The sequence below is a fragment of the Lutjanus erythropterus genome, chromosome 14 (genome assembly GCF_056507025.1).
Source record: "Lutjanus erythropterus isolate fLutEry1 chromosome 14, fLutEry1.hap2, whole genome shotgun sequence".
Taxonomy (NCBI): Eukaryota; Metazoa; Chordata; class Actinopteri; order Lutjaniformes; family Lutjanidae; genus Lutjanus; species Lutjanus erythropterus.
In genome coordinates, this window is record NC_139330.1 from 19564682 (window position 1) to 19580163 (window position 15482).

Sequence of the window (15482 nt, forward strand, 5' to 3'; positions counted from 1 at the left end):
AGCCATAATCAAGGGAACAAATGTATTCCAGTGGTGCTTCTACAGCCTTCAAAAGCACCAAGATGTGAAAATACTAAGTAGAGGGTTAGCAAAAACTAGCCTGAGGAAAAAAAAAACACCTGAGTCCCTCCAAACGCTTGACTTATTCTCATTATTGGTCTTGGAAGGTTCAGGATGATCTACAACAGTACTTCGCATTTTGAGCCATTTTACCAATTTTATATATTTATTAAATGCCAATATTAAGCATTCAGCACATTCATCATAGTACAGTAAAATAATTTGGTTTACAGCTCATAGTGTGCACTACCGCTTTTATCATGATTACAACACTTGGATGAGACATCATTAATAACTCAGAAATCATGATGATTGAAATACTTAAGTTGCTGCATTAATTCATGTATTGTTCTTGAATTAATTCATGTATGAGTTATGAATGAATTCATGCTCTTTCATGCATTAACTCTGATAATTCATGTATCCTCACTGTGAAATGTTACCAATGAGGTTAATAATATGTATCAAGGTTAATCAAACAAGGGATCCCCTCCTGAGAAGTGAAGCTTTTATACCCTAATTCATAAAAAAGACAGAGAGCAGAGAGCGCTCTCTATCCCCTGATGGAAGGCACTGGTGAACTGCCTCTTGGCTTTTTTGTGCTCTGTGCCCTTTTCACAAACTGATCACCTGAGGAGCTTATAGCTAAAAGAGCAATAACCTGGAAGGCATTTAAGAAACAGTGCTCCCACCACACACAGTCTTCTCCGCCCTGCTGTCAGCCTGCCGCAGCGTCCTACACAAACCACACAACTACACAAACAAGACTACACAAACCCAACTTCAAGCACTGAACCTTCAATGTCAGCCCTAATACAATATCAGCAGTGCCTTGGGTTTTTTTTTTTATTTATGTACTGAGCTCTATGTGCATGTTTGTGTTTTGAAACTTTTAAGGTCACTTGAATTCTTCTCCATTACATCTTGAGGCACATTATCAAATCTTTGAAGAAACCAGTGGTGCACCCTCAGATGGAAAACTGCCAAAACTGTGAGAGCGTTGCCATTTAAAAGTGGCTCCCACAGCTGGCATGTAAACACAAACTTCAACCTTGGCCGGCATCTCACTCAAGCGCATCCTTTCTGCACCATCAGCTGAATGAGTTTTAGTTTGAGTCTCAAATAAACATGCTGAAATATCACTAACGTGGTTCTCGTAATGTGTGTTCTGCATTTAACGGTCTGATGAATTTTCGATTAAGGTCTCAAGGACCGCGGATCCCCAGACAACTCTGCTTTAACTCACCGACAGCAGTGATATTTGTAAATAAAAATCTAGCCGCATTAGCTCGCTGTCACAGTCTATTGGAAAACATGGATTACTCACTCAAGTATGAACAAACAGAACAAAGTATCGTCCTGTTTGATTTGTCAAAGATGTTTCTTAAGTTAAATTTCTGGATTGATGTAATAATCTCAGTAACAGGTCAGAAATCATTGTATAGTGCATTTTCAGTCACTTTACTGTACATTAGTAAGACATAACCACCTGTAGTTTGTATCAAATTAGACAAAAACTAGAAATATGATCTTTATTAGACAGTGTTAGACCCTTTATTGGATGCTTCTTAGACTTCATTAGAGGATAATTAGAGATATGACAGAACTATTCTGTAAACTAAAGTTAATTATTATTCCCCAGTTAGAACATTATTGGACTTTATTAGAAAATAATTTGGGACACATTACAAAAGAAATATACTGTAAACTAAAGTGTATTATTTCACATTTTGTAATAAAAAATGACAATTGACACTTAATGACAATGGTCATAAACATTCCTAAAAACTCCTGTAGTGATGGTCTTATGCAATGATGTGTTACCATGGATTCTGGAGCTGCGATGATTAATTGATTAACTATTAAATTAATCACCAGGTATTTTGATAATCCATTAATTGGTTTGAGCATTTTTTTTAAGAAAAGCATTCTGATTTCAGCTTCTTAAATGTCAATATTTTCTGGTTTCTCTAATCCTCTTTGACAGGAAACTGAGTATTTTTCAGTTGTGGATAAAACAAGACATTTTAGGGCATCATCTCAGCCTTTGGGAAATAGTCCCACTATCCCAGTGTAAGACCCTTAATTAGACTTCATTAGAGGGTAATTAGGGGCTTGTTACAACATAACTGCACTGTAAACTACTGTGAAATTACACATCTGCTATTTTGCCTTTTAAAAACAATATGTGAACCAGATTTACCAAGTAAAAGCCAAAATAATAGAGGTAGAAGAATATTTTATCTGCGTGTGACTGCACAGACTTGTTTTAATATTGTGGGCAGATAATGATATTTGATCAAAGAAGGTTTGGCCACTCAGCCAAAGAAGGTGTGTCTCAGGAGCAGACAAGTGATTTGACTTTAGTTTACACTTCTGTTCTGTTGTGATGTGTCCCCAATTACCCTCTAATGAAGTCTAATAAGGGTTTAATAAAGGATTAAATAAAGTCTTATAAATAACATAATATTTCTAGTTTTTGTCTAATTTAATACAAAGTTCTGCTTTGCTTACTTCTTATTGCTGTACTGTAAAATAAAGTATGATTACCTTTTTCCCTTAAAAGCCTTAAAAGGCCCTTTAATGTATATACCACCATACAAATGACTTTGTTATTGCCCCACACTCATTTGTGGACATGCCTTTTAGAAATCCATTTTAGGGAAGTCTTCCCTTGTTAGATAATTTACAGATATGAGAAAGATGACAGACAGTGTGGTTACAAGAGACCAATTTCTCAGGATTTTAATTGATTTGAATCGATTGCACAGATAGTGCATTTACTATTCCAACAGAACAACCAGGATGATCCAAAGGTTCCTCATTAGGCAGTTTTTATTCTGCCCTTGAGAGCAAGTACAAGTTACTCCTGGGAATAAAAGAGAAGACGGAGGTGCTGCTCCTATTTTTAAATCTATGTTCAGAAACGTACACTGTGCTTCTCAAACCTCCCTCCTTTTCTTTTTTTTCAGCAGAGACTGCACAGGGAGGGGAGGATGATTTTAAGGTGATATATCTCATTGAGTTTCAGGGAGTAAACCTTAATAAAGGTGTGAAGTGATGAGGTTTGATGATCCTTACTGGGTTGGTGATGTTAAAATAGGCTTAAAGGTATGAAGACATAGGGGAAGTCAGTGTTTAATCACAGGGATCGTTCAGATCACTTGATGTGCAGTCACATGAGGTACTTATTGATAGCCGTTGTATTACCCAGAGTAGATGACGGTTGGCACACATCCAGTTTGGAGATGCAAAGAGGAGTACCAGCACAGGAGTTAATCAATGAACTGCTGTGGACAGGATCGGCAGCAAAATGTATTTTAACCACTTAAGAAAAGGGTCCACCTAAAAAAAAAATCAGTAACATTTGAAGTGTGCGCTATATTTAGAACATCTTTTCTGCTTTACTTTGCCATCAGACAGCCCTTTATGACCGGAAACTCAACTCCACTCCACAGGTGAAATCAGTCATTTTACCTTGCAGAACACTGGTCTTCTGCCTGTTTGTTTATTTTATTGTATGACTGATTTCACCAATGGAGTTTGGTTGGTTTGGAGAGAGTCATATGGTGGTGGTTTCCTGTCAGAAAAGGCTGTCCACTTGCAAAATAAAGCTGCATATAGCACACACTATACAACTTTTTTATTTAAAATTTAATTTTTACATAGCTAAAATACCTTTTGTTGCGGACCCTGTCCACAGCAGTTCATTCTTAAGCTTCTGTGCTGGTGCCCCTCTCTGCTTCAGTACCTCATCAACTGAACTATGAACTATCCCTTTAAAAGCTGAACTATCAATTTAACTAAACTTACAAGAACAAATTGGAAATTCATTATTTTCCAGAGTCTAGCTCCTTGACCCTGTTTCTGTTATATTTACACCCAAGAGATTTCTGGCCCTTTCATCCTCTGATCGGGACCCCCCGACTCGAGCCTCTGGAGGCAACGTCCTCCAACCAGACCCTTACGAAAACATCTGCCTGCCTCTCCTTTGTGAGGATGATATATTTGCTTTCATCCACTAGTGAAGTTTGGGCCTAAGCAAGTTCAGCCTTCCTTAAAAGGAGAAAATATGCTCTTTTAGGGGGAAAAAAGAAGAGGGGTGGCAGAAAAGTGGGAGAGGCTAACGGAAATAAGATGCAGACTGAGGGAGAGAGATGGAGAGCGTATGTGTAAGGAACGCTCTATGGGCCTTGTAAAGAAGATAAAGTGGGTGGGAATGAAAGAAAAATATAAACATTTGGCCAAATCTAACAGGCAGCGCCGCTACACTTCAATAAGCAAAACTAAATGAAAATGTAATGGAGTTGTTTTCATCCCATGAGAGCCCTTGCATGTTTTAGAGAAAAAAGAAAACCTCTTGATTCTAAATTGAGCAATAACAATAGGAAAGTCACACAAAAACAAAAACAACTTGGGTTCAAATTAATTGTTCTACATCAAGAGAAAAACACAAACCTTTGCAAGTTGCTCGAGCGCAGATGTCCATGCAAACCGAATAATCATAATAAAGAAAGCAGTGCCCAAACACGTTCATGTCATTTGCATTCAGTGGCCTGTCTGGTTTTCAATCATCACTTTTAAGACATTTTGAACAAAATTCTAATTTTCTGCAAGATGGAGAGTGTGAAAAGGTGTGGCAGACGCTCAGCTGAAAATTGAGGCTGTTGTTGAAGTTCAAGCAAGCTCTTGATAAGAAAAAAGAAGTTAGTTTTCAGCTCCCTTATGTAATTTTCTTTCAGTTTCCCTGTGAGGATTACCATCAGAAAGCAGGTAATCATTCAAAACCGCTGTCACTCACACTGTCAATGTCAAACCTCAAACCACCTTTTCTCCATTGATTGCACTGAAACTCTTCAGCGGCCGAGGCATCAAACTCTCTGTGGAGCTTTTGAAAAATGTCAAAAGGCAGGACAAACTAATATTTTGGAGTTCTTGTTTTTGGTCTTGATAAAAGCCTCTTTGGGAAATCTCTGGATGGGATCTGGCATATAAAGTAAAGGCTTCAGGATAATGACAATTATTATAATAAAATGGTCACTCTATTGTGTTTTCCTCATCTGCCATTCCACGCCAGTGTCTAGGCGCTCGCGTTTATTTACGATGGGGAAACAAAAGAAAAGCTTTCAGTGTTCACCAACACACAGAGCTGACAGGTATAACAAAGACTAATGGCCTTTTCTGCTCAGATAAATAATCCCTCTCATTTTTGAATCTACTTTGATGAAATCCTTGGAGCTTTGTTTGTCTGTGAATCGACAGAATAATGAAATTCATATCTGACGCGTCAGATCTCACCACAAAATCTGAGAATAAAAACATTTCATATGATGCTGCAATGGATTTAAAATTAGATAATACACCAGTAACTAAAATTTAATCTAAACACTATATTCTCCTTGTATGAAGTGAACTGATGGTCCTGCTTTGCATTTTAAAGTTGGATTTTGTTTTGAAAATATCTTGAATATATTCAGTATTTTCATTTTTCAATGTCCTGGAGAGCGCAGGTGTTCTTATTGTTCACCAGGGAGGCAAGCGAATCGATTCAGAAAGACTTTATTTGAAGGGGTTTGCATGAGACTGTCATTACACTGTCATAACACTTGTCCTGAACTTGAAGGAATCTTTATGAATGTTAATGACTGTTGTTATTAAGTGTTGTTGCATCAATTATATCATTTTAATGACAACATTGTTTGAGATGTCTTTGTTATGACAACTTAACATTAATGGTCTCATGGCGGCCAGTGCCAAAGTCAACCACATATGACAGTTTAATGTCATGTTAAAACATAGAACAGTTTCTTTTAACTGATCATTTCAAGTTGATATTACTGACTTGTGTCTTGTGACTTGTGCTGACTAGTGTCAACTTGTCATTTTAAAAAAAATATCTAGAAATGACATAATTTGACTGAATGACACTTAATGGCAACAGTCATAAATATTCAAACTCCTTTTATAATTAATAGCAATTATAATCAATTATTATTGTAATACAATAAACTGCATATTCATAACATGTATCATGACATGCACAACAGTCTTGTGCACACCCCTTCAAATAAAGTGTTACCATAGATAACCTTGTGATAACCAATTAATCAGTTTGAGTAATTTTTCAATATTAAAAGTCAAAATTTTCTTATTTCGAATGTGAATATGTTTTGTTTCTTCAGTCTTCTGTATCAGTAAACTTAATTTCTTTGGATTTTTGGACAAACAAAACGTTTGAGGACATCATCTTGGGCTTTTTCACCTTTTTTATAGACCAAACAACTAATTGATTCATCAAAAAGAAAAAATATAATCGCCACATTAATTGACAATAGAAATAATCGTTGCAGCCCTAATCGATTCATAATAGCACAGCCCTTAAGGTCAAACCCAACAGACAGCTGGATTACTTCACAACACAGAGCTATTTTAGTGCCAGTTTGAGAAGCAGACCTCATGTTGCAGACCAGGAAAGAAGTGTGTTTGCTTGAGTTTGGGAAGAAGAGAGAGGGAGAGAGACTGGCTCAAGACAAATCATAAGGTAAACATGCAGAGAGAGCCTGTTAAGACTGCCTGTCACTGAATCACAGCTTGTATAAAATAGGCACTGGTACATTACACAGAGCTGCTGCTGCCATCACCGACTCTAAACCTGTAATTCCCTGTCATTGGATGACATTTCATTTCTCTCTAATGTTAGACTACAATCAGGCTTATTGATATTCAGCCTTTTATCACTGATCTGCTTATCTTATTGATAACTGTCACTGATGACAGTTTACTGATATTTCCTTTCTCTCATTACCATCTCACATTTTCCTTATGTCCAGTGTGTGTGTGTGTGTGTGTGTGTGTGTGTGTGTGTGTGTGTGTGTGTGCATGATAGAGAGTACCACCTCATCTATACTGTTTGTGCTACAGGTGCTGTACCTGCTGCGCCACACGTAAAATTACGCACAGGAATCAGAAAGGTGACAACGGGTGAATGAACTCATGGTGGAGCGCAGCAGGCAGTGCGTAACAAGGCAAGAAAAAAAGTGAATATTAGGCGTTCATAATGTGGACACCTACTGTGGGCTTTTGGGGTAGAAAGGTAGGGTGACATGGCTCAGATCCTGGATGTCGAAGGCGGTGGGTTCAGCTGAAATCGCCTGCCTCTTCGTCCGCTGCTGCTCATGCAGCTCGCTCTGCTTGTGGACCTGCTGGGTCGCCGGTTTGATCACGGAGCGGTATTTGTCCAGCTCGTTCTGGAGCCTCTGTATGAGCTCGTCCTTCTGGTCGAGCTCTAGCTCCAGCTCGTCGATGAGCGCGTCCCTTTGGCGCAGCTCCTCGATCTTCTCCTGGAGCGCGTACTGGAGGTCGCGCAAGGTGCCCATTTCAGTTGACTACTTCCCAATAAGTTTACGGAAAGGCGCGCAGTCGAGTCTTTATCCTCTCTCCTCTGCCACGCTGCTCGTAAACTTTATCCGGCATGAACGGCTCCAGAGGATGCAGCCGCTGTCTCTCTTTGAGGGGGAATCCTCGCCGCTCTCCGTCACCAGAGGATGTTGGGAATTCAAGCGAAGGTATGTTCGGCTGTTGCTGCGAAGGTGAGAGCGTCTCAACCACAGTCACGTAAAGTTCTTTCTCTTTCTCTCCCTCCTCCCTCCTCCCTCGGCGCTGTGACAGCGGAGGACCGTCCTCCCTCCCCGAGTGCGTCAGGCTGCGACCCGAACAGAGCGCATGGCGAGAAGGGCGCCTACAGGAATCTGTGGCACAGTGCAGCCTGCCACTCACTCCACAGAGAACTGCGCTCGTCTCACATGAATAATGGACTCAGTGAGAGAGCCACTGCTCGGAGAACCGTGTCATCATACCTCAGCAAGTCGCCCTGAGGCTGCTGCTGAGTTACAAATAGATGAGCACAAGCAGGAGCCTTAATAGAACTGGAAGGTGATGGAAACTTAATGAACCTCAATGTAAAAATAAACATCATGTGTTGGACAAGGAGGCTCTGCTAGTGTATTGTTGTCTATATGGACAAACATTAAAATAACACAACAGAACTATTGGTGTGGAACCCATCTAAATCCAAATGATGCCTTGGTTGGCATATGTACACTCTCAGAAACAAGGGTTCCAAAAGGGTTCTTCCTGAGAGAGGGATTTGCTTTTGAAGAGCCACTTTTTTGAAGAAAAGGTTTGTCAGGGGTTCTTTGTTAGACTACGTGTTCCATTAAGAACCCCCTTTGGAAGAACAGTTCTTCAGGAAATCCTTGTTGAAAGTTTCAAAGAGGCTTTGTACCATAATATAAAATGGTTCTCACAAACTCCCTGGGTGAGTTCTTGATAAAAACCTTGGAATATAAAAGACTTTGTGGTAGAAACCCCTGGATGGGTTCTAGATAAAACCCTTAGAATATAAAAGGATTCATGGCGGAACCCCCTGGGTGGGTTCTAGATAAATCCTCTGGAATATAAAAGTATTCTTAGCAGAATCCTGTGGATGAGCTCTCGATAAATCCTCTGGAATATAAAAAGACTCACAGTAGAACCCCCTGGGAGGGTTTTTGTTCACACCCTTAGAAGGTGGAAGGGTTCTGGGCTTTGTTTCCCAGAGCCTCCTTAGCACTATAGTGCATCATAAGCTGTAAGTTAAGGTCTCTCTTAAGCTTACAGGCTGCTTCCCAAAGTCCCCTTAGCTATGGTGTACCTTCTGAAAGGTATACCTTTAGAAGGGTGGCCTGAACCACTCGCAAGCTGTCCCTTAGTGATGCACTCTGTTCATCTTGTCAGAGTTTTAGCCTTAGCCAACAATATGATTTTCAAATGTACTTTTGCAGTATAGTTCACATCTAGGTTACTTGTGCAAACTGCATCCTTAGTTTAAAATTTACTTCATGAAAATTAATTATGAAAACATTTGTGTGCATAACACATCATGAGAATTTTATCATTTAATCAGTCTTTTCTTATCATGATGGTAGCCTAATAAAATATAGACCTCTCCATAATACTAATCCAATTTGTGAAAATTTGTGGGGTTTTTTGTTTTGCTTTGTTTGTATGTAATGGAGCTAACTGAGGATATAGCTTTTCTGACGGTCTGTGCCCTAAACTGACCCTGAGTGCTGAACACTGCCAGCAGAGGAGCACAGTACTGACATATACTACACACACACACACACACACACACACACACACACACACACACACACACACACACACTGCAATTAAACTGATATGCTGCTACAGGTGCCTTATTGTGTGATGACAACAAATTTGTATTAGATCTTCTTTGTATGAGAACAAAACCATTCACCCATTTAGCTATATCATTTATTTATATCATTTACCTTTCAACAGGTCTCAGACTGTGGCTTAAACTGGATGCTCTGATTCATACTCTTGTTTTACATTTTACAGTCTCGTCTGGACTCTTAAATAGATGAGCAGATGATCTTTAGTAGGCATAGCTTCCTTTGTTGTAATATTAGATTGAGGTAAAATGATTATGGCAACACTTGTTACGTTAAAACATCATTAATGAGCCTTTACAAGTGATCAATCAATGTGTGCACTGCGGTGAAAGACAGCTTACAGCTTATGATGTACCTCAGCACCAGCTGAGGGATAGTCAAAGAAACACGCATAGTAAAAGAAGTTCCTTTGCTAAGGTATACCTTAGAAACCTGCATAGAACGCTAAGGTACAAAAAAACCCTTGAGAGCATTCTAGGTAATAGTAGTAGTAGTACCATTGCACCATAATGGCTCTCCTTTAGAACCCTTGATGTTGGATTCTAGGTAGAACTCTCTTAAAGGATAACAAGTGGAACCTTTACAAAAGGTTTAACCAGGAGCCAAAATGGGTTCTCCTATAGTAACAAGCCCAAGAACCCTTTACAGTTCTAGTTGGCACCTTTATTTCTAAGAGTGTAAGTTAAAGTTAAAAAGATAAATTCCACTTTTCCCATATCTCTGTCCAACAACTTTTCATTTTGTGACAGATTCCAAAGTGAGGTAAGTACAGGTGTTCAAGCCAAAAAAAAAACTGATAATCTTCCAGATTGTCAAACACCAGCAGATAATAACAATAGCAAAGCTACTGAGGCTCACGACTCCACAGCAGCTCCACATTCCTCATCTAATCTTGTGCTGTGTGTGTGGACTCTGCTGGTGTCTGTCCACATTATCCCAATGAGTCATCTGAAGCTCAGCGAACAGCATTTGGCCTCACGCGCTCTGGACAAATTCAGAGGAGGATAAACTGCCAAGGACAATCTGATAGGATGAGGCTGCAGTGACAATTACTGTGCTGAGAAGATGGGGAGTCAGAGGCTGACAGCGAGGACAAAAGACGGGTCGAACAGAGGTACTCTGGCTGTAAGAATAGGTGTGTTTGGTGGGTGGTAAAAAGCATCTTTTTCCTGACAGAAAGCCTGTAAACAACCCTGAACAGAGACAGCTGGTCTAATAGAAGATCACAGCTGCCCTCTTGTGGTGGATTAGAGCATCATCTCAAGCAAACAACAACAAGGTGACATGCCTCTGCTCTGCTGGCAGCAAAACACTTACAGTTCCTACATTATGCAGGTTGAATGTGTCATTGCATTACTGAATGACTGACAAGCAGTTAGTTCTATCATTGCAAATACTGGCATTTGCAATAAGTAAAAACAAATGCACAGCATCAGCTTAGCAAACATTGCTCAACCTGTTTTCAGCCAGAAATAAAAGTATGAATTTCAGCTTTAAGTGAAGCTTTAAAGTGATAGTTTTTTGAAGTGGGGTTATATGAGGTAGTTATCCATAATCATAGCACTCAGCACGCTCCAGTTTGGAGAAGCAGCAGGAGAACCGGTGCAGGAAGCTATGAAATGAACTGCTGTGGACAGGGTCCACAACAAAACATATTTTAGACACCTAAAAATGGTCCACAAAGTTTTTTTTTTAATGAAAATGAAAAAGCAGTATCATTTTAAATGTACCCCCATATTTAGAATATTTTCAACTCTTTACTTTGCTGGCAGAGAAGCCTTTTATGACAGGAGACCACCATTGTATAAGCCAAATATCACTGTCTCCAAATCAACCACAATTTTATAGGTGTAATCAGTCGTTTACCTTGCAGAACACCAGAGTTTTTCGGTTTTACAGCCTTGATCTCTCAGTTAGTTTATGTTATTGTGCAACTCCAGTGAATCCAAACTGACCCTTTAAAACATGGAAGTTGCACTATGCCACAAAGTAAGCAGCAGCAGACCAGCAACTCCCGTGGTCTGCAAGGTAAAATTACAGATTTCACCTATGACTTTGCTTGGTTTGGAGAGAGTGATATTTGGCAAATGTAACAGTGGTTTCCTATTGGAAAAGGCTGTCTGACGACAGGATAAAGTTGTGAGAATATTCTAAATATAGCTGAATTTCTCTCTTTGAGAGAGATAAAGCAAATGTGGGAACACCTGTTCAATAAAAACAATGCAGTTAACTGATTAAGACATTAAAATATTCTCCAAAAGATTTGTTTTTCTAAATGCAGACAAACAAACTTCTAACGAAGCCCAGGAAGCAGCCTTTTCTCCACTGAGCTAATTAAAAAACACAATTTTTTTCTTCTATCTCTGTCAAGGGAAGGGCGCAGGGCACAAAGCTTAAACAGCAGCAAAGTTTCCTCCGTTCATATCAGGAAACTGCAGGATATTTCAGGCTCTCCCCAGTCCAGTGTTGCATCCTCACATCCTCCCATCATCAAAAGGCCCTCCCACTGTCCTTCAAAGCACCTCTGCGCTTTAAATTTCACCTCTCTAACCATCCAGCTCAGCCCTTTTCCTATGCAGATCAATAGAAACAGGATCCGTTGCTCCATGCTGCGGTAATCCGATGAGCGGGGCAGGCCGCCGGCTGGTGCCACGTCCTGACTCTAATGGGGGTCACACCGTCTCCGACCCCGCAGCGGCGGCCCAGGTGGAGGCCCTCCTCCAGACAACGGTGAGAGCAATCACGTCACCTCACCAGTGCTTTTAACAAATGCAAACAGGTTCACTTCCCTCTCACTGCAAAGTATATACAGCCACACGGCCATTACTTCTCCACTGAAGGCCCATTCAAGCACTTATTGTGCCTCATCAGCTGATGGATAATTTGAGCATTTTCAGAATGAACCCTGGTCCAAAAGCAAGGTTGACAACAAGTAGACTAATTATTTTTATCTTAAATAAGCTTGCTAGTCCTTTTTGTCAATGAACTTGAATCATTCATGACCCTTATACTCCATTCTCAACTAGTTTTATTGATGCTGGGCGACATATTGATACTGTATCAATATTGTGATATGAAACTAGATATCGCTGTCTCATGATATTGCATAAGTGTTGTCTTTTCCTGGTTTTAAAGACTGCATTACAGTAAAGTGATGTATTTTTCCGAACTTCTCCGACTGTTCTGTCTGTTCCTTTACTCACTTAGACATTGATTATACCTACATCACTGATGATTATTTCTTAAAAATCTCATTGTGTCAATATTGTGTGAAAGCACCAGTAGTCAACCCTATCTGAGAACTTACTGCACATTAATGTGTATACTGTATGTCACACAACAGCCTAAAGTTTCAAGATATTATCTAAATGCTGTATCATCCAGCCCTTCTTGTTCATCATGATTTCTCAATGACCGTAAGTCATTCATGACCTCCGTACCTCATTCCCAAGTATTTTTTGTCTTTTTCCTTTCACTCTGTGTGCACTTTTGTGTTTGTTTGAAGACACACTGAGCATCAGGTAATGAGTGCAAATGAGGACCTTCTCTGTCTACAGTTTATTAATGCAAATGAAGTCTGGAAATTGTCTAGCCATCTTAATAAAATTAACTCCATTGTCTCTATCGCATTAATTGAGTCAACAGAGTGATTTTGGCCCTTTGTGTGTGGCTGTGATATCAATATAACAGGTAATTTATCCTGATGGGGTTACAATATGAGGTGAGGTGAAGAAATTAAAAGATGAAGTCAAACTTTTTGCTGGGAGTAGGGCTGCACAATTTATCAAAATACTATGGTCTTGGTACAGACACCAACAAATGTCACATCATCATGATTTTCATAATTTTTTTCCAGTGAAAATAAAAATGGTGATGCAAAAATGATCATTTCTACTAATCATGAATGATATTGCCATCGCAATGTCGCAAACAGTCAAAATATGTTTTGTTTCTTTTTAGCCCTAATACAAATTAAAGTTAGAGTCATTTTTTCCTGGACGTAATCACAATGTACTGAAGATGAATTAGCATCATGATTTTCAATTAGTTGTTTGTAAAATAATTAAAATGTTAATCAGTGTTTCCCAACACCCACAATGATGTCCTCAAATAGTTTACTGACATAAAGGAGTAAAGAAACCAGAAAATATTCACATTTGAGAAGCTAGAATCAGAGAATTGTGACTTTTTTTCTTTAAAAGGTCACTTAAACTGATTAATCGATTAATCGTTGCAGCCCTAAGTTGGCTATACTGAAACAAAGTGAAAGAATGAGATACTAATTGACCACTACTCAGGTCAATGCCTCTGTGAAATCCTCAAAATCAAAGATAATCATGATACTGTGCAGCTAAAACGAGCACCTGAAGGTGATGAAGGAAGCATATGGTCAAACAAAGCGTTTTCTAATGGAGTATTAAATATCCTCAGACATGCACTTCGGGGTCCTCAGCGTCCAGCTACTAAAAGCCAATAATGCATCGCACTTCCTCCTGTCTGTGTCCTGTGGGACTGCCATGATGGATCTGATCAATTAGGAGCTCTTTCTGAAGCCCGTCTTGGAGCTGCGTCATCGGCCCCAAGAATGAAAGTGCTCGTCCATTCATGGCAAACGACTCCAGCTCATATTTAGAGGAAGAAAAAAAAAAGAGAAAAGGTAGAAAACAGAGAGAGGACAGGGGTTTGTGGGGATGGGACACAGGAACTGTGTGTGTTTGAGTGTGTGGAGTTACTATCAACACATTTTTAGTCACATTTAGGCTCAAAGAGTTGTGCTTCCCAGTAACAAGAGTATCGATTCACGCCTTACGTGGCAAACCGTTTGATTCAAGAATAAAAAAAAACACTCAGAAAGATCTTTTAAGATGGGACACACAAGTCTTACCAGTCGGACTTCGCATATTTCCGAAACGTCTGCCTTGACAGGTCCTGGTGCGTCTGCGGCTCCGCGGAGATGCCCTGCGCCCTGCGGGTCCTCGGTCCAATAAGTTGAGCGCTGGGCAGAACAGACTGACATTTGTGTAATTTTCTCTTCAGTTCTTGAATCTCGTCCTCCCTGTCCGCCAGACGCCTCTCCAAGTCCCGTATCCTCTCCTCCTTTAGCAGCAGGATCTTGGCAAAGTCGTCCTCCAGCTCACTCATGCTGAAATCTGCGTTAAACTTTGCCGCGATGTGGACAAAAACACGATCAACTCCCGGGCAGCAGGTTGATAAAACGGCAAACTCCCCCCTCTAAATACGCGCAGGATGATGATGCTCCGTGAATCCAATTCACTGGCCACTTGTTTATTTCAAAAGAAGCGAGCAAAGCTGGTGTTTAAAGCCGCGGACGGTGGATAGAGCAGCGCTACGCTACAGTCCAGCGAGCCTCCGGGGAGCCGCTGATGATCCTTCATTGAGAAACCAATTACAGCAGCTCTTCCTCTCCGAGGACGCAGGCAGGCCGTCAAACTGGGCACTAGAGAGCCGAGACAACTCCTGTAGTTCACCGCCTCTCACACTGCAAACACACCACCACCACCACAGAGGAAGAAGGAGCCCAGAGCTGCTGCTGCTGCTGCTGCTGCTACTGCTGCTGTCAAATATTTGTTTACCATCTATGTGCACAATCCCCTCTGAGCGCAGTGTTAAACACCCACATCACCTCCCCGACCCTAACCTATTGCAAAAAAAATCAATTGTCCCGCAGCCGTCTCATTGGAGAGAGGACCGAGCTATAGCTTGTTTGCAGTGTTCATATTGTATATGTGGAGTTCACATCAGTGAAGTGAAAGTAATCTCCCCATAAGGCTCATGACCTTTTTGTGTTCTGGTGATTTGCTGCCTCAGTTACACTTCAGTGTCATTGTGCAGATTTATTTGTATGCCTTTTTTTTAGGATGATTATTTGTTTTTCGCTCAAGGTGATGATTATAGTAAGCATCCAGTCTTATTTGAACTCTGGATATAAAAATAAAAAGTCTATAGAGAAAAAACAATCACAATACTGATGTAGTTACATCATTGACGCTTATGAAGTAGTAGATAATGATGAGTTACTGAGCAGCATAAGCTAGTAATGACTCATTCATTATTTAATCTTTAGTTACTCTTTTGTACCCATTCACATGAAGTGACACATCATAGCCAACTGAGTAGTTACTCAGTTGCAGGAGGGTGGACTCCAGTCATATGACTTGGACT

At 40.1% G+C, this 15482-nt stretch overlaps 1 protein-coding gene across 2 annotated transcripts in view; it reads right to left on the bottom strand.

The window, feature by feature from the left end:
- The window catches only part of LOC146315485 (cGMP-dependent protein kinase 1), a 113924-nt gene extending 99080 nt beyond the window's left edge, over positions 1-14844 (bottom strand). The window contains exon 1 of one of the 2 annotated variants that reach the window (XM_084735559.1): positions 14185-14844. In XM_084735559.1, the coding sequence (XP_084591685.1) occupies positions 14185-14441 (257 nt within the window). In that variant the 5' untranslated portion in view covers positions 14442-14844. Of the gene's footprint in view, positions 1-7131; positions 7910-14184 lie in introns of those variants that run through there. The other variant, XM_084735558.1, reaches the window with a different exon arrangement.
- Between the last annotated feature and the right edge of the window lie 638 nt (positions 14845-15482).